At 35.7% G+C, this 26,824-nt stretch overlaps 6 protein-coding genes across 6 annotated transcripts; 4 read left to right on the forward strand and 2 right to left on the reverse strand.

Moving 5' to 3' along the window:
• The first annotated feature begins 1,198 nt into the window (after positions 1-1,198).
• On the forward strand, positions 1,199-2,912 carry LOC6640142. Its single transcript, XM_023182149.2, has 2 exons — positions 1,199-2,062; positions 2,126-2,912. The coding sequence occupies exons 1-2, from the start codon at positions 1,457-1,459 to the stop codon at positions 2,234-2,236; spliced, it is 717 nt and encodes a 238-aa protein (XP_023037917.1). The 5' UTR covers positions 1,199-1,456; the 3' UTR covers positions 2,237-2,912.
• Positions 2,913-4,474: 1,562 nt separating this feature from the next.
• On the forward strand, positions 4,475-5,418 carry LOC111518362. Its single transcript, XM_047010249.1, has 2 exons — positions 4,475-5,206; positions 5,266-5,418. The coding sequence occupies exons 1-2, from the start codon at positions 4,538-4,540 to the stop codon at positions 5,395-5,397; spliced, it is 801 nt and encodes a 266-aa protein (XP_046866205.1). The 5' UTR covers positions 4,475-4,537; the 3' UTR covers positions 5,398-5,418.
• A 684-nt stretch (positions 5,419-6,102) lies between these two features.
• LOC6640141 (NADP-dependent malic enzyme) lies at positions 6,103-8,114 on the reverse strand. The gene has a single exon (XM_002062986.3). The coding sequence runs from the start codon at positions 8,032-8,034 to the stop codon at positions 6,184-6,186; it is 1,851 nt and encodes a 616-aa protein (XP_002063022.1). The 5' UTR covers positions 8,035-8,114; the 3' UTR covers positions 6,103-6,183.
• Positions 8,115-18,452: 10,338 nt separating this feature from the next.
• Positions 18,453-21,802, forward strand: LOC6640140. Its single transcript, XM_002062985.4, has 2 exons — positions 18,453-19,430; positions 21,611-21,802. The coding sequence occupies exons 1-2, from the start codon at positions 18,525-18,527 to the stop codon at positions 21,716-21,718; spliced, it is 1,014 nt and encodes a 337-aa protein (XP_002063021.3). The 5' UTR covers positions 18,453-18,524; the 3' UTR covers positions 21,719-21,802.
• Positions 21,803-23,807: 2,005 nt separating this feature from the next.
• LOC6640139 (protein mono-ADP-ribosyltransferase Parp16) lies at positions 23,808-25,024 on the forward strand. Its single transcript, XM_002062984.3, has one exon. The coding sequence runs from the start codon at positions 23,905-23,907 to the stop codon at positions 24,916-24,918; it is 1,014 nt and encodes a 337-aa protein (XP_002063020.1). The 5' UTR covers positions 23,808-23,904; the 3' UTR covers positions 24,919-25,024.
• LOC6639986 (protein no-on-transient A) lies at positions 25,021-26,824 on the reverse strand. The gene has a single exon (XM_002062983.3). It carries the CDS (start codon positions 26,737-26,739, stop codon positions 25,063-25,065), a length of 1,677 nt encoding a protein of 558 aa, XP_002063019.1. The 5' UTR covers positions 26,740-26,824; the 3' UTR covers positions 25,021-25,062.

The following is a 26,824-nucleotide window of genomic DNA, read 5'->3' on the forward strand; positions in this document are numbered from 1 at the left end:
CATTTCTAAAAAAGTCATCGATAGATGACATTTCTAAAAAAGTCATCGATAGATAACATTTCTAAAAAAGTCATCGATAGATGATATTTCTAAAAAGGACATCGGTAGATGACATTTCTAATAATGTCATCGATAAATATTCCTAAAAAAGTCATCGATAGGTGACATTTCTAATAATGTCATCGATAGATGACATTTCTAAAAAAGTCATCGATGGATAACATTTCTGACATCTCTGATAATGTCATTGATGACATTTCTTTAGAAGTCATCGCTAACATTTCTGATAAACGTTCAGAAACGTCACCTTCTGTGCGTTATAAGCACTTGAACAATTTTACAATGCAAGGGTATAATAATTAGTTTTGGGGATTAAACTAAGATAATTTTATAGTTAGAACATTTCAGACAACACAAAATGTAATTTATCAAATCAGAGGAAGAATTTTATTTTAAAATCAAATACTGAGCATTACTTTAGGATATTACCTATTGACATTCAGTTTTTCATCTCTTAATTTTGATTTTACGCGATTTTTAAATTACGGCTTTGATCAGTTCAATGTCTGTTTATATCATTAAATTTGTATTAAGATAATGTACCGTAAGTTTTGTGGGCTTAACCGTTTCTTTTTCTTCGGCAATTTAATGCAGAGTCCCGAACTTAAGCCGGGCAATCCGAACTTCTTTAAACCCTCCGAGAAAGATTTAGGTCTAATAAAACTAAAATAAACTGTATACCACAATTTTAAAATTTAGCCCCAGAACACAATTTGAAGCCAATTAAAAATTTGCATTTTGTATGGTTATTTTGGTGATTCAACTTAGCTGAAATTTACGGTAACAATTGATTCTAAAGTGTTATTTTTGTTAAACTAAATTAAATTCCCCGTCGAATGAGATATTATTCATCAAAATCGGATAAAATATAATTCAACTTCGTCGCCTGGCAAAAATGGATATTTTTTTAATAAAGCAACCCAACTAGTTCCCTCTTCTTCTTTCGCATGCAAGGGATTGCTGGTTAGGTAATAAAGGACTATGGCGATGGCAAAACCCACAGGTGGTAAGTATGAGCAGTATAACTACCTCTTTTTGCGAGGCGACGAAGTCTAATCCTTTGTTTACATGCAGGCAAAAGACCATATGGCCATATGGAAGGATCAAGGCTTCCATATAAATAGAATAGATCGTATGAAAATCTTTACAGTTTGCTAAGAACCAACAAACAATTCGTTACTTAAAATAGTTTCCGCTTGAGTTTAATTTAATCTTACTTCTATAACATACTTTTAGGGCTTTTACGATTTTCATTTTAAGAGAATAAAATTTCGAAAGAAAGAGAGAGAAGCTCATTCGTAATCTCAACGTACTCAATCTCAGTTCATTCAAATAATTTTAAGAAAAAGTATTTCAGTTGATTAACTAAAGTTGAGCTTGTCTGTTCTAATATAAAATGGTCTGCATAAGGCAAACTGTGCTGCTTTTGATAGGCATTTTTCTTGTGTTTGTTCAAGGCAAGAAATATCATTATTATCCACGCCCATTAAATATTGAAGGGCCAACTACAACTTCATCTCCATTGGAATTGGATCAAGTGCGCTATTCACCCGAATTGATAAGGGATTTTCGTGACTTCATTAATCTAATTCCACAAGTCACCATAGATACCGTTGTGGCCAAGCATATGTTTATCGATTCCGATTTCCGAAAGGCCGTTTTATTTTTGCGTAGTTCAAGCTTCAAACAATTCCAAAGACGAGCGGAACAAACGCCTGAGGTTATCAACATCATGAACTATTTGCATCTGAATGATACAACATTGCCACGAAGAGTTCGTCGTAGTTATGACAATGACATTGTGATTTTGGTTCTAATGCCCTCTGAACCTCAGAGAAATTTGCATACTTTCATTAGCTTCGTGGAAGAACTTTTGACCCATTTGCCACGTCAAGAATATGTGAATTTGATCAAGGACAAGTGTGAGAAAAGTGCCATCTTTGCCAAATTCTATCAGGCTCTACGTAGTTCAGAATTCATTCCAATGATAGAGCAAGCCATGGTAAGTAGTGTCTACGAATTTCATCTCTTCAATAGTTTTTTCTTATCTGAATTCATTTTGCAGGTCACACAGAATGTGAAGAATCTTATCAGTACTTTGAACAGCAATTTCATTGATGCTCACAGTCTGAAAAATATTGCTTTTGAAGTCATCTCCTGGGGTCCAGTCATATGAAATTATCAACTGATTAAAATGGACAATTTGCCAGACTTAAATAGATTTACCTGCAAGTTACCTCAACCAAACCTCACCCAACCATCTGTGCCTGAAGGACTTTTGTCTAAGAAATCATTATTATCTGCACCCGAGCAAAGTATTTTTTACTTTTGAGGTTTTTCTTTTTGTTGCGGCCATCTTAAAGCAATTTAAATGTCCAGACTTGCAGTTGTTTTTGCTAATTAATTATAAATTGGTTCTTAAAGTTCAGTTTTATGAGTTATGTGGCTTATATACATAGGTGAATACTTATTAATAGAGCAGATGTTGAACAAATATTTGCAAATATTTTAATCTCTTATAACTTTATACTATGTAGTTTTCTCATAACCAAAATACCATCTATGTATGTTCTATGTTTAAGTTGGTTCTTTTTAAATAATAATTTAAAGTGAATATTGTTAACGAATCTGTTAAAAATATATGCCACTTGTTCTTAATATTGGTAAATGAATGATGGCAATCAAGTTTCAAATACTTTTTGAAGCCTTGCTGCCCTTTTCCTAACTACATAATAATTTCTGTTCATTTTGAATTTATATTTCAGTATAATAACTCATAATTTAATAAATTAAAATCCTAAAAATATTACTTTGCTTAACTTCCTGTGCAATTTGCATTGCATTACACAATTTCATGAAAATTTTATTTTAAATTTAATAGAATAAATAAAATATGTTTAATTTAAATCGAATTGAATATAAATTCTTTAGGGACTAACTAAAACACATTCATAATGAATAATAAAGTAAAGGTCAACATAACGTAAAGTGGATTGTCGGACTCCAATGCAATAAACTGTTTATTCAGCAATTGCTTTATCAAGTGCAAATAAACAACAACAAATAATAATAAACAATGCTTCACTCTCGGCTGAGATCACATTTCAGAGTGACGTATAGTATATTGCTTTTTATAGCAAACGTAAGCGGACTTCTTTATAAAGAGAATTCGTTGTTAGAGACTGATTGTAGAACTTATTTGCAAAGAGAGATTTTATTTATAAATAGAAGCTCTTTATTAAACTTTATACGAAGAGTCCAATATCACATATGTGAAAAAATATAAACATTGTAAACTCTGTTGTCTGGAATAAACCTAGATGGACACTGATTTGGTAGACACCACATGTAGTAAATAATGTTTCTAATTCAATTTTTTAGCTTGCTTGACCATACAAAAACTTCGCCATTGTGGATTTTTAGAATTGAAATCACAACCAATCGAAACTCTGGAATGAAACGCTACTAGTAAGAAGTAAAGAAATTAACAACCTAGAAATAAATATGATTTCAAGAAGCCTCTCAAGCCATTTATGGGGGAATAACTCTCTGTCTAATCTAAAAATACGATTACTCACATATGTAGAATATATAATAAACGATTTTTCGATAGTCTTTGGCGTTAAAAAATACAGCCTGCGTTAGACGAACACCTCCCATCAAAACTTTCTAACTCGTTTTTTTCGAAATTACTTTTTTTTAACTGTTTAACAAAATATCTTGAAAACTTCTTAAGCGAGCTAAATTTTCAGGATATGTTCAGTTTGTTTGGGGCTATGCGCTGATTTAGGACATTAAAAAAGCGGCACTTTATTATATTTTTTATAACAGGACAACAGGAGCAAACAAAGTGCTTTTCTCATGAAATTTTGCTCAAATTCGTATAGAATTTGTATTTTTCTATATTTCCATATCATATGTTTTCGATACCATATATCATCCTATTGCTATAGTCGCACAGATTAAAATGTTTTATGTTCTTGATGCCAGATTACAGCCTGACGGAATCGTGTTGACCTACGGAAACCATTTTTTTCCTTCGCACTGCATCACGAAAAGTTTCAAATATTTCGACAAAAAATAATTCTATAAATTTAACGTTAGACCTACTAAATATTTGATAAATAACATTCAAAATTCTAGCTTTTATTCAAAAAACAGCTCAACAGGTCAACCCCCTTAAGACACTAAAATAACAATTCGAATGACATTTGCAATGGCTATTAATAAAATTTTAAGATCAATTATTGAAATTATCTGGTTTAAATTTATTTACTAATTAATTTTGTTCTGGACAATTCTTTTTTCCTTGTCAGAAGACCACATATGCTAAAACGTACCGAATCAATTAGAGGCGAAACAACCTCTTTATATATCTAACTCTTATTTTTCTCAAACTTAGTTTATTCGCATTGAAATGTTTTAGAAAAGAATTCAGTTGATAAACTGAAGCTGAGTTTATATATTCTGGAATAAAATGCTCTACATAAAGCAATCGGTGTTGGTGTTAATAAGCATTCTCCTTGTGATTGTGCAAGGCAAGAGATATCTTTATTATCCACGGAAAGCCCTAACTAAGGGACCAACTACTAATTATTCACGGAAAGCCCTAACTAATGTACCAACTACTAATTATCCACGGAAAGCCCTAACTAATGGACCAACTACAACTTCATCTCCATTGAAATTTGATCAAGTGCGCTATTCACCCGAATTGATAAACCATTTTCGTGACTTTTTTAAACTAATTCCCAAAAGCACAATAGAATCGTTGGTGGGTAAACCTCCAATTCTTGATTCAGAACTTAGGAATGCCATCTCATTTTTGTATAGTTCACGATTCAAAGAATTCCGAGAACAGGCGGAACGAACGCCTGAAATTATTATACTAATAAAATATTTGCATCTGAAAAATGTTCCATTGGATAAAGATCGTAACGATTTTGAGATTACTGCTCAAAATAGTAATGTCAGTGTGAAAAAGTTGAGTAGTTTTAGTAACCTCGTTAGAGAAGTTTTCACACATTTGCCACGTCAAGAATATATAAATTTGATCAAGCAGAAGTGTAAGAAGAGTGAAATCTTTTCCAAATTCTATAACGCACTACGTCAAATGAGATTCCGTGCTATGGTAGGCGATGCCATGGTGAGTAGTACCTCAACTTTCATCTCTTGAATAAATTCTTATCTAAAATTTATTTGCAGGTCACACAAAATGTGAAGAATCTTATCAGTACTTTGAACAGCAATTCCATCGATGCTCATAGTCTGGTGAAAATTTTCTCTAAAGTCATATCCTGGGGTCCAACCATATGTATTTTCAAAAAATTAAAATAAAAAAAACTGTCCAGATTCAAATATATGAACTAATGAATTATATGTTAGGCGTTAAAAATCGAAAGATGGATTGGTTAAAACTTACAAAGTTTATATATTATCCTTTAGACTTTAGACCAGATAAACAAGTTATAATATATCATATTAGTATATAATTCTATATAAAAAAAGATTCCACTACAACTCGAATCCTCTTTATAAATTGTTTGATATATAGTTCTTTTTGGACAATAGATATAGACGCCAGATGAATTTTTCTTTATTTTGTAGTGAGAAAAAATTGATTCTTTGTCCCTTGAATGGGACAGGCCATTTCATTTGGTCATATTGATAAATGAAATGAAATAAAATGCATCACATGGTAGCCCTCCGCCAATTCTGCAATGCCCCCCATTCCCTGCTCTATATAGGCACGTGCAGCACCTGTCAAAGTCAGCCAGCTGGAGAACAATTCACACACAAGCACACACACATATGTATAAATGCAATTTAATTTCAGTTCGGTTCGGTTCAGTTCGACTGTTTGTTGTGGCTTTGTTTTATGCCATTTTATGGTGGTTGTTTCAATTATTTGATTGCAAATGGCATTGTTTGTTGTTTTTAATAGTTTCCGTACGTAGTGGAACATAGTGCCACCAGGGAAAACTCACAGTCCCTTCTAGCAGACAGAAACAGCATGAGTTGACACATGAAAATTGCATGCAATTAATTGCCCGCTGGCAAGAGTGAAATCAATACAGAAAAGAGTCTTTAATTATATATATGTATGTATGTACATAAAGCTAGCTATATCTTTTCTTTATAATAGGTAGCCGATTCGCTAGTCGCAATAACTTGATTACTCATGCAATAGGTGGTAAATACATTTTCACGATAATCCGATTCATACAAATGACTCTTAATATAGTCCATGGGATTAGTGGGCTGGGGCCAAAGGGTAGCCAAACGACGACGATATGCATAGGTGAATATAGACTCGGCAATTTGTAGACTAATGCACTGTATCTTACGCATAGGTGGAAAGACATGTCTAAGAGCCAAATCCTTGGGCCACACCAAAGTGGCTAGACGATCGGCTGCCACACAGAAAGCCTCATCGGGAACAGTAGTCATGCCAGATAACATAATGCCTAAAGCCACTCCGGAGAGTAGGTAAATGCTAGTACAGCGACCTGGAGCATACCACTTATTAGCATATTTCACACGCGGCACATTAGAGCCCGAGATGAAGACGCATCTGCCCTTGGTATAGACAAAGGCATCTTCGGCACTGCATTCTGCCTGCTCAATGGGACGCGAGCTGGCGAATATAATGGGCTGTTCGCTGCTACGTTCCATGGCCCTTAGCACATCCTTGGTAAAAGAATTGGGTTGCGAGCAAGCGCCCACTAAGACATTGGGTTTTAAAGTCTCAATAGCCTCTACCAGACTCTCGATGGGCTCATGTTCATGCTGAAATTCTAGCAATTCATCGGGAACTTTGTGATTGGGTCGATTGAAGACAATCAAACCGTTCTCATCACACAGCCAAACTCTTGATTTTGCCATATTATCATTTAAGCCCTCACGCTTTAAATAGGCAATGCATAGACGAGCCATTCCCACATTGATCGAATGCTGGCCATAAAATAGAAACATGTTGGTCTTAAAGGGCTTTCGCGTTAGTTGATTGGCTGTTATAACTCCCGCGAGAGCACAAGCACCTAAACATTGAAAATCGGTATCGATTATACATTGACGATTGCGATATTTTTCCAATTGAGTATTGGCATTTTGTGTATCAAATGCCTTGCATTGTATGATACAACGTGGACCGTATAAACTGATCACAGCTGTGGCGAATTCCTCAAAGAATTCATCATACTCCTTGCGGCTGCAGCGTTTTTCCCTCAAACCCACATACAGTTTATCATTGAGCAGCTCCTCATTGTTTGTGCCCACATCGAGGAAAATGGGGATACAGAAATCCGGATGTATGCCACCGAAAACCACATGTTGGTAAAATTTGGAGCACAACACAGCCATGCCATGTGCCCCATTGTCACCCATACTGAGGACAGCAGCTCCATTCGTAACCAACAAACAGCGAGCATAACGATGGGGCCAATTCTTGAGTATATCCAGCACATGACCTCGATCCTTGATGGTGATAAACAATCCCTTTGTCCCATAGGTATACAATAAACTATAGTTCTTTATCATATAGTTGAAAGCAGAACTATCCAGTATCGGCATGTATTCACTAACATCGCTCAACAGCAGACGATAGAAGAGTCGACGATTTTGATATTGCATATCATTTAAATAAGAAAATTTCGATTGTGGAGTCTTCAGAAGATCATAATACTTCCTGCATGCGGCAACCTGCTCGTCCAGAGTGCGTACTGCATAGGGCAATAGCCCATGGATGCAGTAAAGTTGCCTCTCCCTATGGGTAAATCCCAAGGATTTGTTCACAAAGCTTTTATTCAGCATATCATGACCACTCAGCAGACAGGGTGAGGTGCTTAAATCATTCAACCAAAAGGTATCCCATAATCGAGGAAGTGTATTCCATTTTTTAGACTCGTCATCTTCTTTCGGACATTCCTCGACTCTTTTTGACTTGACTAGGGCACGATTTATAACTGGAGCCATCTTTCTTTTGGTAATAGAAAATTATATATAGTTTAAAGTGTTTAGATTGTGTGAAGTTATAAGCACAGGTGATCGAAATTAGAGTAAATTAGATTATGTACATATTTGACATACCGATATTTGCCTCCCCGAATCATTCATTTAATCATTACAATTCGTTCTTACCTTTATTTTCAATCAGCTGGAATTGCAGCTGTCTCGCTTCAGCGGTCATGCATCATTACACTTTTTAGATACATTCACAAACTTTTTACACATTCTCTTTCTCCTTTTGACACATTACTTTCTTCACTTTTCACATCTGATTGTATTAACTGTAGTCAAATCTAATTTATTTGCATTATGTTTCGACTTTAAAACAAAAACAATAAAACTTCTTTTAAAAACAAGGCGCTTGCAGCATAAAAAAACTAACAGTGTTGCCACACACTTAAAAAAGCTCTGAGCAAGCAACCATAAAACGGCTAATAATCTAGCTTTTGGCTAAAAACAGCTAAAATTAAAAGCAGGCACACTTTTAATAACGGAAAAAATTTGAATCTTAGATAAAAAAATGCAACACTAATATTTTTGTTCAACAAATTGTAAAATAAATAATAAATTTCATGTCTTGAATTGTTCAGCGATGTAAACACTGATCGAACTTAAATTGTGGTATATGAAACTTTTTCAAATTTCAAAGTGTCCTGAGAGCTCTGTCGCCATTTGCATTAGCCATGGCATTATGTAAATTTCCGTTGCCCACTTTGTGGCGACTCAAAACAACAACAAAAAAAGCAGAAAAAAAATGGAAAACCGAAAAAAACTGTAGCACACTTCCGCTGTTGGGATCTTGTTTCGTTGTTGCCCATCAAAGTTACTCCAAAAAATATCAGCAATGCCACCTTTTATGCTAAATACGCAGACAGACAGCCATCAGAAGAGAGTGAAACAGTTGAGGAAAGGGTGTGGACCCTCTCGCTCTGGTTTTTGTTCTTTCTCTTCAGCCATAGCTATTTGTGGTTAGCACAAGTGCACTTGGACCCAAGACCCTTAAGTGAAATGGCAACAGCCCGGCTGAGACATACCATGAAAGGCATCGAGAACAAGGGGAACGGAAGCATAATAAACGGAACTCCGCCGCGTGGCTAAGCATTAAAAAAACAAAAGGAACCAAATGGCTGGGGCCATAAGCGGCTTAATTTTCGGTAAACTGTGGAGAAGCGGCGACCAAAAGTCCTCCTTTTGAAGAATGGGTAAGGGTCTTTTTCAAATAAAATTCCATAAAAGAGACCACCGAATGTGTTTCATACAAAAATTTTAAAATTAAGTTGCATATAGAAAAAGTCAGGGAGGCAAATTCCACAACTACAAAGAATGCATAAAATAGTCATCATTTTTCATCAATCCAACTACCCCAAAAAGGGAAAGGAGTGGGAGGAGCATGATGACAGTTTCCTTTAGCTACGGTTGCATGTTTGATTTCCGGTTTGTCCAAAGGGGGAAAAACACTTTTTCGGCCATTCTCTTTTTTTTTTGTATGCCGTTTTTGTGTTTTTTTGCCTCCGTTTCGCATACAAATTGAATTTCTGCCGCGGGGCACATTAACAGTGAGAAGCGATGCCAGCCAGCCATCCCGACTCTAGCTGAGTCGATCTCCAGTTGCCTATAGCTTTGGCGTTTTAACATAAAATTTTATGCAAGCGCCGACAAACAAAGAGCGAAAAAAAAAGAATCGAAAAGGTAAAGTTTCAGTTTTTAGCTGAAAGATATATTGAAATGGCACTGCAGGTGCCGTGCAGAAAAATGAACCTTGAGGGCCAGTTAAGCTCAACAATACCGTAATTTCAATGCCCTTTCGTGTTTTGGATCGTTCAGCCCAAAAGTGGAATATACCAATGTTTATATTTGTTGTATATTTGGGCCAATAATTTTGAACATATCATGAATAACGTGAAGAAACCATACATCATTTTATGTTTGAGGTTTAAGCACCAATCAAATTCCTTAGTTATGTTTAGACCTTATAATATTTGAGGTTCTATATTTCAGTTAAAACACTTAAAGTTTTCCTGTCCAGAAAAAAAATATACATATATGCTTCTTCTCTTCAAAACTTAATGTACTTTCTTTTGGCATAGGGTGTCAAAAAATGTTTATGCGTCCGTTTATTTTGGCACAATTTGAATATTTTATGGATGAAATTCGATTTCAGGGAGTGAGAGAGAAACGTAGTAGACTAGTTCGCACCATTTCTCTCTCTCTCTCACTCTGAATCGCCCCCTTAACACACCCTAAAAAAGTTTTGCATATGGAAATTGATTTCCTTTTGGCTTATACGTTTTCCCCATGGCTTGTATCCAATGTCCAGTTAGTTCCCTATTCATGTCCAGCGTTTTTCTGTTTGGCAATTCACACGCACGCTTAGGCAATGGCCCAGCAGCTGGAGCTGGAGCTGGGGCTTTGGTCATTTGATGCTTGACTATTTTGACAGTTGTCAAACGTTGCAAAGAGACCAAACGAGAGAAAAGTAATTTGCACCTTATCGAAACTTTTTCTTTTCCCTTTTGATTTTAGTTTGTGTTTTTTATTTTTGTTTTTTGCCTTTTTGAAATATGTACGTTTGGAAAATAAGGCCATTTATATGCCGGACATCGAGTCGAGACACAAAAAACACTCTCGCAAAAGGGCATCATTACCCACCCATGCGTGCTACGTGGCGAAAATATCATATTAATCTATTGCAATTTGTGCAACAGAATCCTTTTCAGAAAAAAAAAGTATTCATGGTTATAATTAAATACCAAATGACATCTTTTTTTCACAAACAATTTTCTACATTTTATAGTTTATTTAAATTCAATAGGCAAAACCATAGACAATAGAAAATTGAGTGACATAAAAAATAAAATAATAATAATAAATGCATATTGTTTAAGTTTCATTGTGTATATTCTGCATTCCACAATAACCAATTTAGGTTTTTTCTTAAATGAACTATGCGGGCTTTGATTGTTATTAACGGCAAGAATCGATCATAATGGTTCTATATCATGTAAATACCAAAAATATTATATGATGAGGCGAGGTAGATGTAACCAGTATTTTTCGGGATTAAATTAATAACAATTTAATTAAAATTTGATCAACCATTTTCATCACTTTGTATTAGGTATTACTTTGAAATTTCTTTATACAGCTTTAATAGTTGGAGAGTAATCTGAAAATTAAAGGCATAATATATAAGGAAATATCATCATGGTCGAAGACTGTTTTAACTCTTGCTGATAAATTTAGTTTGCAATTAATAGTCTAATTATAATAATAATCTTATCATAATCATCATAGTTCAAAAGGTTAAGAGAAAATTGTTAACCGTTAACAAGAAGTTATTAAATTAAATTAGTCAGGGTTGGACCATTTAAGTCAAGGGGACTCTTTAATCTAGACCTGCAAGAAAAAGGATGTTTTAATCTGATTAAAACATTATTGTATGATGAAAATTTAATTCAGGTTTCGAACTTATGCCTCTTGTGAAAGCTTTTCGCCACTTTTCACAATGTTTGTTAATATTTTCTAAAGATTTCGAGGGAAAGTAGCATTCTTATATCCAAATATGTTCAAGAAACTAGAGAGTCTAGACAGAGAAATTAGTGATAAGTATGCTCTCCTATGTCAATTTAAAAGAATGGTATGTGGATAATGTCAATTGCCATCATGGTGTTTATCCTATTCCTATTTAGCCAAATATACCACCTATATATATAGTCCAAAACTTCGAGCATTAATTTATTATGTGGAAGATGTATAAAGAATAAAAGAACCGACAAAAAGAGATAAAGTTGACCCAAAAGATCTTGTTGTTCTATCCAGTTGTTCTATCATCCACATAATAAGTAGAACAAGAAGATCTTTTAAGTCAACTTTATCTCTTTTTGTCTATTCTTTTATATCGCAAGCCTCTGAAAATACAAAAAAAAATACATCAAATGTGGATCGAAGGATTGAGATGAACTTCATTTCTAAAAATCTCCCAAGATTTCTTGCTGTTCTGTCCGGTTATTCTTTCCAACATTAAAAACAAAAAGTGTTCGATGACCCTGACGTCCTTTGGTATAACGTTATAGCATATTATCACAACCACATCATTCAGAGGACTAGGAATTCTTTTTGTCAAACCACTTAACGTTCCTTTTTGCTTATTTTTGGGATGACTTGTTTCTAAACAAATTTTTTTAACAATTTTTGGATGTTCTTTTAACCCCTCCTTTTGTTCCAAATTTGAGGTAAGATAAAAAGTTTGCGGTCTAAGAAGGGAAAGATTTCAGATTGCACAAAAATGGCGCTAAAAGGTACTATGACAACATTCCTTTACCTATACAAACAGATCAGTGTGTATTTGAACTATACCTTTCTTTTTTTAGATTTTCACTTGATAGTTTTAGTATTAAAAGTTAATATGAGTTATTTTACTTCCCTTAAAATTTTAAAAAAGTACCATAAATATTGATGAAGGTTATTTTTTTTTTCAATTTCAAACTATTGTCATTGAACATTTATTCTAATGTCTATTTCCAAGCCTTTCCTTTTGTTTTTGTTTATTTTATAGACAATAAAATTTGTCGTTGTCTCTGTAAAATGCATTTGAAATTTATTTGTCAAGTCTCAATTCCCGCAACGCTTAGTACATAAATACATATACAATATGTATATTTCTATGAAATATTTTCAAATTTATATGGCCATTCTTTTTTTTCGAGTCACATTTTAAACGTTTGGACAATTTGCGAAACAAATATATAGAAATATATATATATATATGTATGTTATATGCCCAGGGAGTAGTTCAAAAAGGAAATGGGTAGAATGGTGAATGAATGATTTAGAGGCCGCAAGCTGCAGCAGCGGCAGCAACTCAAAATGAATGTCACATAAATGTTGTTTGTGTTGCTTTTTCTTTTATTTTTGGATTTCCCTCTGGGTGGCATGCACCAAAAACTGCTAGTCAAACTCAAAGTGAAAAGTCTTAAATAAAAAATTTATAAGCTTAATAAAAGCGCTGCAGCCAAAGCATTGGCAGGGAAAGTCGAAAGTAGACTATAGCCAGGGATGTCGATGCCACACACACACACACACACACACAGTACATACGTATATATATATCGTATATATCGCACACACACACGACAAACTTTCAAATCGTCAGCTCTACGTGCGTCAAAGCCAAAAAGCCCCAAGTTTTTATATCGCGTTTTTTTGCCCCTCATCTCCTCCCACGTCTCTCTTTCTCTCTCTGTGTCGTCTTTGTCCTGCGTTTGGCGTTTGCTTTTACTTTGGCCCGAAAAGAAAACTTCAAAAAAGACTTTTAGCTTATTTTTTAAGTCGTTGCTACGTTTTGCGTCTTTTTTATACCCTTTTAAAGGGTATAATAAAATATATTACAAACTTAATACACTCTCTTTCTTTGCCATTCAAATGAAACTTTATCTTAACCATGTTAACTATCTGGCTGGTAAAGCGCAACTGAATTGGGGAGAGACAAAATTTCTCTTAAGGGCATAAGCAATTCGGCTAAATCGTAAATAAACTGGTTTGGAATTTTTTCTTTTCTATTTTGTACATTTCGTTTTCTTCTTTTTTGACTTTTCTTTTTGGTTTTTTTGTTTGGAATTTGTATTGCTGGTCGCGTGGCAAATTTCCAGCTTCCGAAGGAGCACATCAATTTTTCATTTGGGCAACGCTTTAACTGCATCCCGTTTCGATAAAAATAAATATTAATTGTAATTAACTTAATGCACGCTCATTTCGGGCTTACAAACTATTTGCCAATCTGAGCCCAAACCAAACTAAACTAATCGCATGTATCCGGCAAATAATTTTTGGGTTAAATTAAAGAAACAGAAACCAGAAAATAAAAATTCAACCATTAACACGAAATCAGCGCTTACACATAACCAGCACAAACACACACACACACACACACACACACACACATGCATACTTATGTATATAAAAATTGTTAACGGAAGCGAAAATTAATTAAGCCACGAAACGGGCAAAGCGGCCAAAGTAAAGCTCTAACTGGCACGCAACTTCTCCAGTAAGAGAGAGAGAGAGAGGAAAAAGCAACGAGAGAGAGAGAGAGAATTGCTGCGTCCAGCGTCCTTTTTGCCTTGGTAAAATCAAAATATGCCCAGGCCATTTCCCGCTCGAATGTTACGCGCTTTTAGACGTGCTCAAATATTTGCCAAACGTGTCAAAAGCGTTGCAAATTTTGCGCTCCACTGGAGGAAGAATCCTTCCCTTCTATCCCTACTATCCCACCAGCAAGCATCTATCCAACTTCCACTCCCATTTCCTACTTTCCTCTTTATGGAACTAGCACAATTGATTGGACATTGTGCGGGCTGATGCAGGTGGTGGTTGATGCCGTTGTCGCTCCAAAACGGCAAAAACCTCTGTGCGAAGCGGTCAGGCAAAAAACAAATGATAACGCCGGAGTATCTGAAAAGCAAGGGAGCCGCCAAACCAGCAAGCTAGCGAATTCGCTGAGCGACTGCAACATGGAAATCATTGAAAATTATCGCTGAAAATTTAGCGTACAAACACTCGAAGAAATCTAAGTGAATGAGCAATTTTATCAAGAATGAGTTCCAATTCGTTTAACCACTCAAAGTTACTCAAATCAAATGGCAAATACCGAAAAATATTAACTGAATGCATTGATGGACTTCTTCTTCACAAGATTTGCAAAGACTCTCTAAGTTTTTGGATTTTGCAAATTGAAGTAAGTATAGTGAATATTTTAAAATAAGTTATATCTGAGAAAGAAGTGATTGTTTTAGAAGAACACTCAAAAAATTGCAAAACAAGCGTCTTCTGTTAAATAACCTGAAAAGTATGCTATGGAAAATTAACAGCCATAAGAAGATATTCAGGCCTGTTCTCGTTATCGATTTTTGGAATAAATTTATTATAATTATGGGTCATTAAATATTTTTCTATTATTTTTCAATAACCTATAAACAATATTCAATATACGATTCTTGCATTAATTTACAAGAATTATTCATAGCAAACAATCGTAAAATTAGTGCGAAAAACATGTGACAATCGTAATGCTTACCAAAATAATTATAGAGCTTGGCAACCCTGTAACCTGGAATAGTAGGCAAAACAAATATGTTTCGGACTTACCTTTAAAAACGAAAACTATTAACATTTCAATCGGAATTAAGAACTGTAAGTTCAAAAACAATTTACGTTTAAAGAAGATTCGAAAACGAGACCAGGCCTGATTATAATATTTTCTCACTTTATCTCTTTGCTTAATAAGTGTTGCTTTGCGTTGAATATTTCGAATAAGACGACAAAAGCGAAAAAAAAATCTCATAGATTTAAAAATATTTAATTGAAGCTTTAATAACCGTAAAAATTATGTATCCTTTCAGAGGATATGCACAAGAAATTGTGTGTAAAATTAACAAAAATATCCTGGCTGTCATCTACATTCTGTGTCATTTAATTTATTTATTTTATTTTTTTTTCAAAGTGTACAACTTGGTTTTCAGTTTTCAGTTTTTGTATATTTCTGACTCTCTCTTCGATGTTTCTATCTCTTTGTGTGTATGCGTATGTATATATGTACATACATATAAATATACCTATAGATTGACATTTGTTGTTTTATGTGGCCCAAAACTGAACGCTGATTGACAGTCAGTCACTTGTTTGAGGAAATGTCAATGTTTGTCCTTAGATATTTTTGGCATTTGACTAGATGAACAATATCGATTAGCTCTCTGCAGGGGGGCGGAGGGAGGGTGTTTTTCTGCTACCTTCCATCTCTAAATAGACATAAATTTCCAAAATCGATAAAGGTTGGTAAATATGGTCGAAAAATGTTTGCAACTGGCAACTTGGCAAAAGACTGAGAAGGTAAAGAAGTATGTAGATAGCTAGAGTTTTTGCAAATTCTCGTTGCCAAAATGCGTCACAAGACAAGTTAATTTATGGCAGTCAGTAGATCCAGACAAACGGTTGCCTCAACGATTTTATTTTCTATCCTTGTTGTACTTTCTTTTTTTTGTTTTTTGTTTTACGGATTTTTGGGTGGCGCGAAAAGTTTTGCTAATTTGCGGTAATGTTAATGCTGAACTTTGCACAAAATTAGTCAAGTTACTTTGGCGCTACGGATTAAGGCGCAATGTTACGCCAAAGTGTTAAGTTGGAAATAAATGTTGACACTTGCGGTAAACTGGAGCGCGGCTCAGACAGAGACTGAGACAGAGAGAGAGAGAGAGAGAGAGAGAGAGTGAGAGAGCACTCGAGAGTCGGAAACTCAGACTTGCGGCTCTTATGCCGCAACATAAACAAAAGACTGGGTGAAAACTCACTCACACACAGGGGGAACCCATGAGCATGAAATTAACTTGAGCCTCCATTCCAGTTTCAGCTTCTTCTTCTTTCTACCTTCTGCCTGCCTGTCACAGGTGTGTGCGATGCGACCGGACTGCAGTTAATTACGAGAACGGAACAAAATGCCAGGGAAACGGAACGAAACGAAAAACGAAGTTCGCTTAACTTGCGGTTGCTCCTTCGTTTTGGACATATTCCCTCCTCCCTTTGCTTGCGTTCCCCATCTACCCCATGCTCACTTGCATTTCCTTGGGCTTTATGGCAGCAGCTGAGGTATGCCCCAAAGTTTTGTGCCGTGTGGTAAAATTAATTTATAAGTTTTCTTCCCTTTACTCCTCCACTTCTGGTTGTGTTTTTTTTCTCCTCTCTCTCTCTGTCGCTCTCATTTTGTTGCTGGTGAGTCCGCGACAGTTTTACCATTCACTTACCTTTACGTTAAGTCCTTTTGGAATTTGAGAATTGTGTTTACGTGGGCAAAGTTTACACGGCACTTAAAATTTTTGCTTCACTAAAGTGTCATATGTTATGTACTCCAGCTGTCCGTTCAGCTAGCTGGCAAAACTTTTAATAAAGTTAAACCAAGTCAAATTATTTATGTACGTAAAAGAAAATTTCTGTCTGTCTTTCTGTCTATCTATCTGGCTGTCTGTCTCAGACTTGACAATGATACAATTATTATTGGTTTTGTATACGAACAATTTACATTCATTTGATCGGCTGTAGGCTGTAAGCGAACGAATAGGCGCTGAGTGGATGGGTGGGAGGATGGTAGGACGGCTGGTGACTTGTAATAAATCAAACCAAGTGAATAAATCATATCTGCCATATATATTCTCAGTTTGAGAGATTCATTCGCTAGCTCAGTCTCTCTGTCTCTCTCTCTCCCTCTCGCACATTCTGTGACACATGCGAACCAGCAAAACGGCGCAAATGGCAACGGCAAACGGCGACATGAAATAATGACATGAAAATTGACAATTTTATTCCTACTTAACTTGCTGAATGAGCAAATGAATATATCAAGCGAATGAGATGTCGGTGGGTATCTATCTACATACTCACACACACACACACACACACATGTGTGGGGAGAAATGCGAGAGGGTGTGTGTGTGTAAGCTTTTAGTCTTTGCCCACAAGCACAGTGATACAAAATATTTTTCATACAGCCAAAGCAAAGATTTCCAAATGAATTTAAGCGCCATAATTGAACTATCTTATATTTGGAACAAATATCCTTATGAATTGTCACCCTAATTTAATCTCAAAGAGTCTAAGCCTGGCTAATGGGCATTCGTGAAAAGCTCATCCAAAAAACCCTTTAAGAAAAGCAGAGTCGCTTATTTTAGTATAGAAACTAAATAAAAAAAGATTCAGGATTCAGAAATTGTTTACTTATAGCTCATATATTCATTTACTGTAACTAAACATTTGGTAGAAAGTGTGTGATTACTTATTTCAATCACTGTGTCATATTCTAGCTGTCTATATACATACATATATAAAGCTATATGTAGATATTTTATGCACAGTTTGACAAGCCCGAGCAAAATGGAAAACCTGAGTGACAACCCAGTGACGAACTGAATGACATCGCAACAGCTGTCAAAGTGTGAATGATACACACACACACACATAAACACACACACAGGGATTGGTAAGGGGGGACAAAAAGAGGTAAATGAGATAGATTGTGAGTATGCCATGGGAAATTTCTGGTTTTTGGCTTCGTATTTCATCTCACTTTCAATTTGCATATGCGGAAATGCACAAAACTAACCTCAAAGTGGACAGGAAGCATAATTTATGATGCATTAGCCTCCAGTCATGGTTTTATGGGCCTAATCGAATTTGTTGTTTTTGAAAAGCATTCACACAGAGAGCTGAACACAGAGAGATTGAGAGAGAGAGAGAGAGCGATAAGCTTCAATTTATAACAAGCATAAATCAAAAGCATTTCCCTCTCTCTCTCTCGCACTTATTTGGTCACACTCATCTGTGATTCAATTAAATAATCACTCACTCAATGAGGCAACACAGCGGCAGCAGCAGCAACAACATCTGCCTCAAAATTCCATAAATTTAGTAGCCAAATGACATTGAAGATATACAGAATGCTTTACCACGTTGTCCTTCTTATAGGCTGCTGTTGCATCTCATTGAGTGCAGCCCGGAATCTGCAATTGCATTCCGACGAAGTGGTCATGGTGGAGGATATAGTCAAGGAAATCACGCAGGATGCCAGCGGCAGCAACAGCAGCAGTAGCAGTAGCAGCGTGGCCTTGATCACACTGAAAGAATCAAGCGAGGAGAGCAAAGAGAGTGAGGAGGAATCTGTGACTGATGACTTGATATTCTTGGCGCCGAAAAGTCCCTTGCATATCACTCAAATCCATCATCATCATCACATTGAGGAGAAAACGATGGATGAGCATAACAAGGATAAACCAAAAGTGGAGGAGGAGACGACACCTGTCACTCCCATTGATATGAGTGCATTTATGGCCTTGATACCATTCGAGGAGGTTCAAACGATGGTCAAAGATTATTATCGCCATGATGCAAAGGTTCAACGTGCCGTTGCCTTTCTCACCAGCAGCTACTTCATCAAAATGAAGCAGGACTTCATACAGTCCCCAGAAGTGCAAAGTTTCACAAGCTATCTAAATGCCAGCGGGCTGGATGTATTAAAACTAATAAACTCAGTCATCCAGGCATCGATACCGCCTCCAGAGGAGCTTATATTAGACCCAACTGATGCGACAGAGTCAAGTGCGCCCAAAGATGCAAAACTAGACGAGATTCATAATGAGGAGGATGGCACACCGAAAGTCAAATTAAATAACCTACACGGACTGGTCAAAAGCATATTGGATATTGTGCCACAGGATCAAATTTTGGCCACATTTTTCGATAAAATTGAAACGGATAAACAATTCGCCAAATTGGTCAATAGCATTGGCACACCAAAGTTTGCAACTCTCTTAGATAATCTACTGGTAAGCTCAATCAAGAAATTCATCTCTCACCTTTTCTACCTTTTTTTTTTTTTTTTGAGGCGTTTTTTGTGTTGTTCTAGGCAAAATTGAATGAAGAAGAGAATTTGAAATGAAAAAAAAAAAACAAGAAATAATTCAACAGGCAGCCGTAGCGGCCTAATAATTTTCCTTTAGGTGAGACGTGAGAAAAATTTCATAGCAGCATTTCTTTTCATTTTAGAGGCATTTTCTTTTTTGGTGCCTGTATACAAATCAACTTCCTTCTTTCTTACCGCTTGCTTTCCATTCATTCGTTTCGCTTTATTTTTTGGTTCACGCCTTGATGGTTTTTATTTTTATTTTATTCTTAAAAAAAAAAAAAAAGAAAAATAAACGAGAACGAAAAATAAAAAGCAAGTGCCAAGGCGTTTTGCACCCCGCTTTTCTAATTGGCAATTGAGCTAAACTACGTGCCAGACATATTTATGAGAGCAAATGAATCGGAGCCACCGAATTTCGATTTATTTCGAATGTGTGAAAATATGCCAACAATTCAATAAGCAAAGACTTTAATTGAAAAAAACACACGGAACGGCAATTGAAAAAATATGGATTATGTATGTGTACTTAGTGTGATCCAAGGGAAAGTCAAACTTCACCCCAAGAGTAACTTTTATATTTAAATTGTTCTGACTTGGGAGATCTAACATCTTATTAGATAATACAGCACAAGCAGTATCAGGTTAGACCAACGCGAGGCTCGGCCTAATCTACGTAAATGTAAGTTTTTGAGGTCATAAAATAAACTAGAATATCACTTTTCAATGTGAAGTTAAAACATGAATCGAAGACGGTCTAAAATGATTCGCAAGCTTGTTTCTTTTTCTAGAGTTTTGAAACATACTTTTTTGGTTAATGTAACTTTTTTTAATCTGTATCTTCAACAATTTTCAACCGTTTAAAAAGAAGTTATGCCTACTTCAATTTAATCGCTCTTTAGCATATTTACAAATGGTACTAAACAACCGATTTCACAAAGTTATAGATTCCTTACTAAAATGGCATTAAACACTTGGATATTTGAAAAAAATAATCTGGGAGAGATTTTGATAAAAATCATAATGCATAGATCACAATTTTATTTTGTTTTCAGAAAATTGGCAAATAAGTATTTGATAGTTTAACGCAGATTATTCTAACTTGAAAATAAAGAAAATAAATTTAACAATTTTCCAAAAATTGAATAAATTAGAGCTTTAGAAAATTTAGGTTCATTGGTCAACTTTGTTGTACATTGACATTTTTTGTCTCTCTTAAAAGAATAACTTCATAAATAGCATGACTTACATTCCAATTCATTTGAAAAACATTAAGATTGACTTTCGAAATTTTGAAATTAGTTAAAATTTGGCAAAGTTACAGGTTCGCAAAATTAAGACTTATTAAGAATGTTCAGAATTATTTGGATTAAATTTTTGTCAATTTACTTTTTGTTGCTTTGAAGTGGTAAATGAATGAAAGTTAAATTAAATTTTCAGTGATCAAAAATCTTTTATCTCAATTTTTGCTCCTCATGCTGTAGCTAATGCTGCATTGAGCACAACATCATGTAACTCGGTGAGATACAGGAATCATCTTGAACAGGCCGATTTTCATTATTTTTGGGTTGGACGGAGAAATATAGTCATTTTTACAATCTTATCTTATTCTTTCAAAACAAAAATTGCCGAAACGACAGCTAAAAAAGATTCTTACAAAATCTTATGTTTCCTTTCAAGTTTGTCGACTTTGATGGCATTTTACTACTCTAATTCTTCTAATTTATTGTTGGTACATGACTAAGTACAGATGATTATCCATCAAATAAGATATTTTGAGCAAATATTTTATCCATGTGCTTACATACATAGCTCAGCCATTATACGATTTAGTTCACTTTTATGACAAAAAGTAAACAACAGTAGAAAAACTTTATGCAGCAAAGACAAATTGCAACTTAGTTATCCTCTATAAAAGATCAAAAGCTATATTTTGGACCTATAAAATAATTTAATATATATATATATATTTTGAAGAGCAGAATCAATCTAACAATATTTTGGCTATGTTTGGAATTCTTTTGCCTTTTATTGCTTACGTTTTCGAAATTTGATTCTAATATTAAACATTTCTTTTCAACCTTTTTTTTACTTTCTTTGCAGAACTCTGTGCATCTACAGAAGCTGAAAGTTGTATTGGAAAATAACAGTATTTATTTAGATAAAATAGTCGATTCTCTAAAATCGTATTTCTTTCTGTCAAGTTTTTAGCAATTGAAATATCATATTAAATGTATACAAATATGCATGAAGCTATATGAAATACATAGGAAATAATATACATATCTACTTATACATAGAGGGTTATGTATTATATCGTCTTGCTCTTGATTTTGAGCATGTGTTCGGGCAATTATTTAGCAGATATTCCCTAGGGGAATTTCACAAGAAGAAAGTTCAGGCATATTAATAACACACACACCCAACTGGCAACCGGCAGAAATGGCAACATCATGGAAAAGAGGGTTAAAAGGTGTTGCTGCCGGCTGTAGAAAAAGTTTATCTACGACAAAAAAACAGAAAAACGAGAAACGAAACCCGAAAAAAGTTGCCCTCTGATTTATTTTTCTACGCCTGGGCTGGTTATTTTTTTTTTTTTTTTTTGTTTCTTGCCACAGAGCAACAGTTGCAACTCTCTTAATGTCGGCGTTTATTTGAATAAACTCAAACTTTGATTTCACAGCGAGAAACGAGAGAAATGTAGGAAAAAAAAGAAGAAAAGTTGCAAACTTTTTCGGTTAACTGATTTCTACACAGACACCTGCAGCCAACCCCTCCTCACACTCCCCCAACAACAACAACAACCAAAAAAAAAACAGCTCTCGCGCCTTCCCAGGAGACTCATAATTTATCGGGAGTATATCAATAAATTACGCATGCCATGACACAGAAAACAGAGGTAGGTAGCTCTAACTTTTCTCTCAAATAGATAGCATAGATAGAAGAGGCGGCAAACGAAGATGAAGGCAAAAAGTCTGTCCAATTAACTGGGCTGAGGGGAAGAGGATAAAGCCCACTAACTCCTAACCCCCATTTTGGTATTGAAAGTGGTTCAGTTAGATGATGATGGCGACATAAGCTGACATAAGTTACGTATCCAGCTTGCTGTTCCATTAATCAATTACATGACGGCCGACCAGAGGGCCCAAAAATTCAATCTGCGAGTCTAGAAAAAAAACACACACACACACACACTAACTAATAGGACTGGACCCCGGCTGGATGCCGTCAATCAACACACCTTGGCCAGGCTTCGGGGGGCAAGCCTCTGGGCATCAGGGATGATGAAATCAAACAAAGAACGTACGTTTATATACTCTGCAGACATCAAGTATTAAATAATGTTTAAAAGACTTCATTTCTATAATGCAAATAAAGTTACTGATGGTATTCAAATTTATGTAAGTACAAAAGACATTACGATTTAACTTTGTGATTGTATCTTTTATACATTAATTAAGAAACTTCATTTATGTTTTTGTCCTTGACTTTTTTTATGGCATCTAGACATTTTCTTAGTCTTTAGCTTTAGGTATATGGGTTTTAAAATTTTGTTTGATGTAGTCAACGACTTGTGATTTTATTAAACCTCTCTATCAATTCTATAAAAAACTCATTTAGAAATGGCCCTGGAACTAGACGAAAATCACTAAAATATATACCTACTTAGCGCTCCAGAGTCTTTTTAGACACCTATAAAAAATGTGAAACTTTGTGAAGTTTTACTATTTTGCATGCTTCCTATCTTCATTTCGTTGGAAAGTATATATGTATATAGGTTATTTCTAATGTTCATTTAGTTCATATACATCAATTATTAAACACTTCCATATCAAAATTCCCTATAGGTTTACAAAGGATAACTATTGCCTTTTTAAAATTACAATTAAATACACTTTTATAAGTTAATATAATTTGTTTTTCTAACTTTTACTAAGAAAAATTTTTTTTTGTGGTGAAGTAAAAGAAAGTAAGTTTTTTACGCGTTGAATAAGATATTATCAACTAAAATTGGATAAATAATGAAAGATTTGTAAGTGAAATTGTAAATAAAAATGATAATTACAAAGTCTATCTCTTTCACTCCTTAGCTTTGTCCGTAAGGTAAGCCTCAAACTTTTTTACCTAAAATTTATCAATAAACAAATACTTTAGTGATTTTTTGTTTCTTTTGTAGGTAGTTAAATGCATGTAAACTTAGAAATTTAAAATATATTCCTAGAATGCTTAAAAATAAATCCAATTTTTCTCTATTAAAAACTAAAGATCTGATGCTAAGCAAATATTAGTAGGCTAATAACAAGTTGTTAAAATATCACAAATTTTTTCAGGATTCGAAAATGGTTAATGCTACATTTTTTCCTTATTAATTTCGGCTGAACAAAAATTATTACGTTATGACTTTGTTAAATTTCCAAATAAATGATAAAGATAAGGGTGACGAGAATGGTGCGATTAGGGCAAGAAAGAAAATGTTGAAACAAGTTTTCAAACGTTTGCAGGCCGATCTCTTGGCCTGTGATGCCCAATGGACGCTCTTTGTGGCGGCAGCCCATAGTCATCTCCATGAAAGTTTATTATTGCCCTTTCCTGAGGATTTTGTAAATAATTCTCAGCAACTAACGATTGACTTAATATGTGAGACAATCGCAGAAGTACCGCGTTTGGAATATGTGCTGCAACAACTAAAGCTGGGCCTATGGAGATGTTTTTCCCCGCAGGTTGTGAAATTATTGCACACAGTTCTGGTGTTACATAGGGAGTTTATGGCCTTTAGCACTCTGAGACCATGCGAATTTTCAGAGTTATATGAACATTTGCAAATGCCGGCACCCAAAAACTCACCTACTCGAATCTACGAGGTTATGGCCAGTGGCAAGGTCTATGCAGAGTTGAGGGCGATTCATACGTATCCTGTACGATTGGGTTTCTATGGTGGAAAGTTAGATAACTTGTACGCCATTCTAACAGCTGGCACTTTGCCCAATCAGGATGAACCTGTAATGCTTACAACCGATATTGATGAGGCCCTGGCCATGAGTCCAGCCGAAGCTGGTTGGGGTGGTTCGAGATGTGGATCTGTTTTGCGTTCTGTAGCCGTTGTGGAATTCATTAATATGCCCACGCATGTGACTGTGGTTGAGGATAATCGTCATGTTCTGATCACAAATTCAAGTTGTATGCAAATATCCTATTTATTAATCTATGGTCAGAGTTGTGATGCCTACGAGCAATCGATGGAGCAGCCCTGCAAACGTCTACTCAGATGGGTAGATGCTAATCGATATGTCCTTTCAATGGGTCTGTATGTATTGGGTTTGTCGATTGTCTCACAAACTGGACGTGGATATATTCGTAGTGTTGGGAAAACTGGATTTCTATTTTTTAAGAAATGTTTACTCGAAATTTAAAGCGATAATTATTGATTAAACAGCGTCATTACTTTTATTAGACAAAAAGTCTTGATGTTGTTTAGCAAATAAGTTTGCAATTGAATTAAAAAAGAATTTGAATTCAGTTAAGGCGTTTTATTTCTCAAAATAGTTGGCATCAATTTAAAAAAAATCATCGGAAGTGTTCAAGCGCTCATCCGTGTCATTTTGTGGAACAGAAACGTCTTCATGGTTGGAAACGTTGCCAAAAACATCAAAAGGAGTCGAATTGTAGACATTAGCACCGAAATGATCACCCTCCTGTTGATAACGCTGCATTTCGTTTCCCTGGCGGACAATACGAATTAGGTTTTTATGGCGATTCGCATCGTTCTCGTTTAGATCCAGCAGCGGCACCTTGTTCTCACCACGAAAGAAACGATCAAGTTGAAAGCGACCTTCACCGGGTTCGTTGCCGTAATCGATGTCATCCTGCTGATAAGGGTGTCCTTGGCGAATTTGGTTTCTATTGTGATTTGCAGCGTTCTCGTGTAGATCCAGCAACGGCACCTTGTTCTCACCACGAATGAAACGATCGAGTTGGAAGCGACCTTCACCAGGTTCGTTGCCGCAATCGATGTCATCCTGCTGATAAGGATGTCCTTGACGCTGCCTGCGTAAGTCACGTTGAGGGACCTCGTCTTCAGCTCGCTTCCTGTGCATTTCCCAAAACAATCTTTGACGCTCTTGCATTACTTCACGTTGACGAAGCTCCTCGCGCAAACGATTAGTTTCACGTTCATTGCGTATATACTCCAATTGAGCCATTAGTTTATCCTCTTCTTTTCGTAGCTCCCGCTTGAGTTCTTCTTGCTTCATTTTGAATTCATTGTGCAATATTTTCCACTTGCCCCCATAGTCATGCTCAAACGTATTAAATTCGGCAAAACGCGGCCCAACGCTGCGTTCTGCAATGAAATCTGGCATCCTTTTATTAAGAGAATTCTCGGGCAATCCCCCAATAGTATCGATCAATTCCTTCGGTTCCACCACACAAGGGCGTAGCGATGCAGTCAAAAAGAAGCATTTCTCCTGGCACATCCGTAGACACATTTTGGCCGTCGAGTTTTTGACAAAGTCAACGTAACCCTCACCCAATGACTTGCCACGATCATCCACTTTAATGGTGGCTCGTTCAATCGGTCCAAAGATCTCGAACGACTTGTAAAGCAACTCGTTGGAAACGAAACCATTGAGATTACTCACACGTACTGAAGATGCTTTGGGGGCAAAGCTAACGCGCAACTGCCGTCCATCGTACATGCTTCCATCCAGAGCCAGTTTGGCTTTGACCGCATTATCGTATAGGTCAACCCTTAGAAAGGTAAAATTCTTTCTGGGATTACTGAAAATGTCGTCGATCTCTCCGAATGGTTTAAATAATTCACGCAAGTCACTTTCTTTAGTATTTGCACCCAGATTGCCTATATAGAGACGACTGCGACCACTGAATTTGATTATCTGATCCTCAATCGGCTCTAGGTCCAGAGTAGGCTCCGATAGTTGGCGTAGCTTTTGGCCAAAATTCTGCGGCCCATCATTCTTTTGTCCAGTAAATTGAGACGAATGCGCATTCTCATGTCCAAAATTCCCAGAGTTGTTATCTAGGTTCTTTTTATTCTGCATTGCACCAGCACCACCACGAGGACGTTTTCGATTGCGTGGTGTTTCACCACGAAAGTCATCAGAGTTCATCTTGTCGCCGCTTTCACCACCATTCTTATAAGAGTGAACTTTCTCCAGTGCTATTTCATCTTCGGTTAAATCAATAGAATCATCTTCTTCCACAAAGTTGGCCATTTTGAAACTTATAGAAAAAATTCAGTCTCCAGTCTTGAATTGTTCCAGCACAACCTTCTCTCAGAACGTAAATCGAAAAGTGAAT

This window comes from Drosophila willistoni, assembly GCF_018902025.1.
Source record: "Drosophila willistoni isolate 14030-0811.24 chromosome 2L unlocalized genomic scaffold, UCI_dwil_1.1 Seg196, whole genome shotgun sequence".
Classification (NCBI taxonomy): Eukaryota; Metazoa; Arthropoda; class Insecta; order Diptera; family Drosophilidae; genus Drosophila; species Drosophila willistoni.

Coding starts and splice junctions, on each gene's coding strand:
- LOC6640142 (XM_023182149.2), top strand. CDS start 1,457: ATGGTCTGCATAAGGCAAACTGTGCTGCTTTTGATAGGCATTTTTCTT. Junction 2,063..2,125: donor CAATGATAGAGCAAGCCATG/GTAAGTAGTGTC, acceptor TTCATTTTGCAG/GTCACACAGAATGTGAAGAA.
- LOC111518362 (XM_047010249.1), top strand. CDS start 4,538: ATGCTCTACATAAAGCAATCGGTGTTGGTGTTAATAAGCATTCTCCTT. Junction 5,207..5,265: donor CTATGGTAGGCGATGCCATG/GTGAGTAGTACC, acceptor ATTTATTTGCAG/GTCACACAAAATGTGAAGAA.
- LOC6640141 (XM_002062986.3), bottom strand. CDS start 8,034: ATGGCTCCAGTTATAAATCGTGCCCTAGTCAAGTCAAAAAGAGTCGAG.
- LOC6640140 (XM_002062985.4), top strand. CDS start 18,525: ATGACATTGAAGATATACAGAATGCTTTACCACGTTGTCCTTCTTATA. Junction 19,431..21,610: donor CTCTCTTAGATAATCTACTG/GTAAGCTCAATC, acceptor CTTTCTTTGCAG/AACTCTGTGCATCTACAGAA.
- LOC6640139 (XM_002062984.3), top strand. CDS start 23,905: ATGACTTTGTTAAATTTCCAAATAAATGATAAAGATAAGGGTGACGAG.
- LOC6639986 (XM_002062983.3), bottom strand. CDS start 26,739: ATGGCCAACTTTGTGGAAGAAGATGATTCTATTGATTTAACCGAAGAT.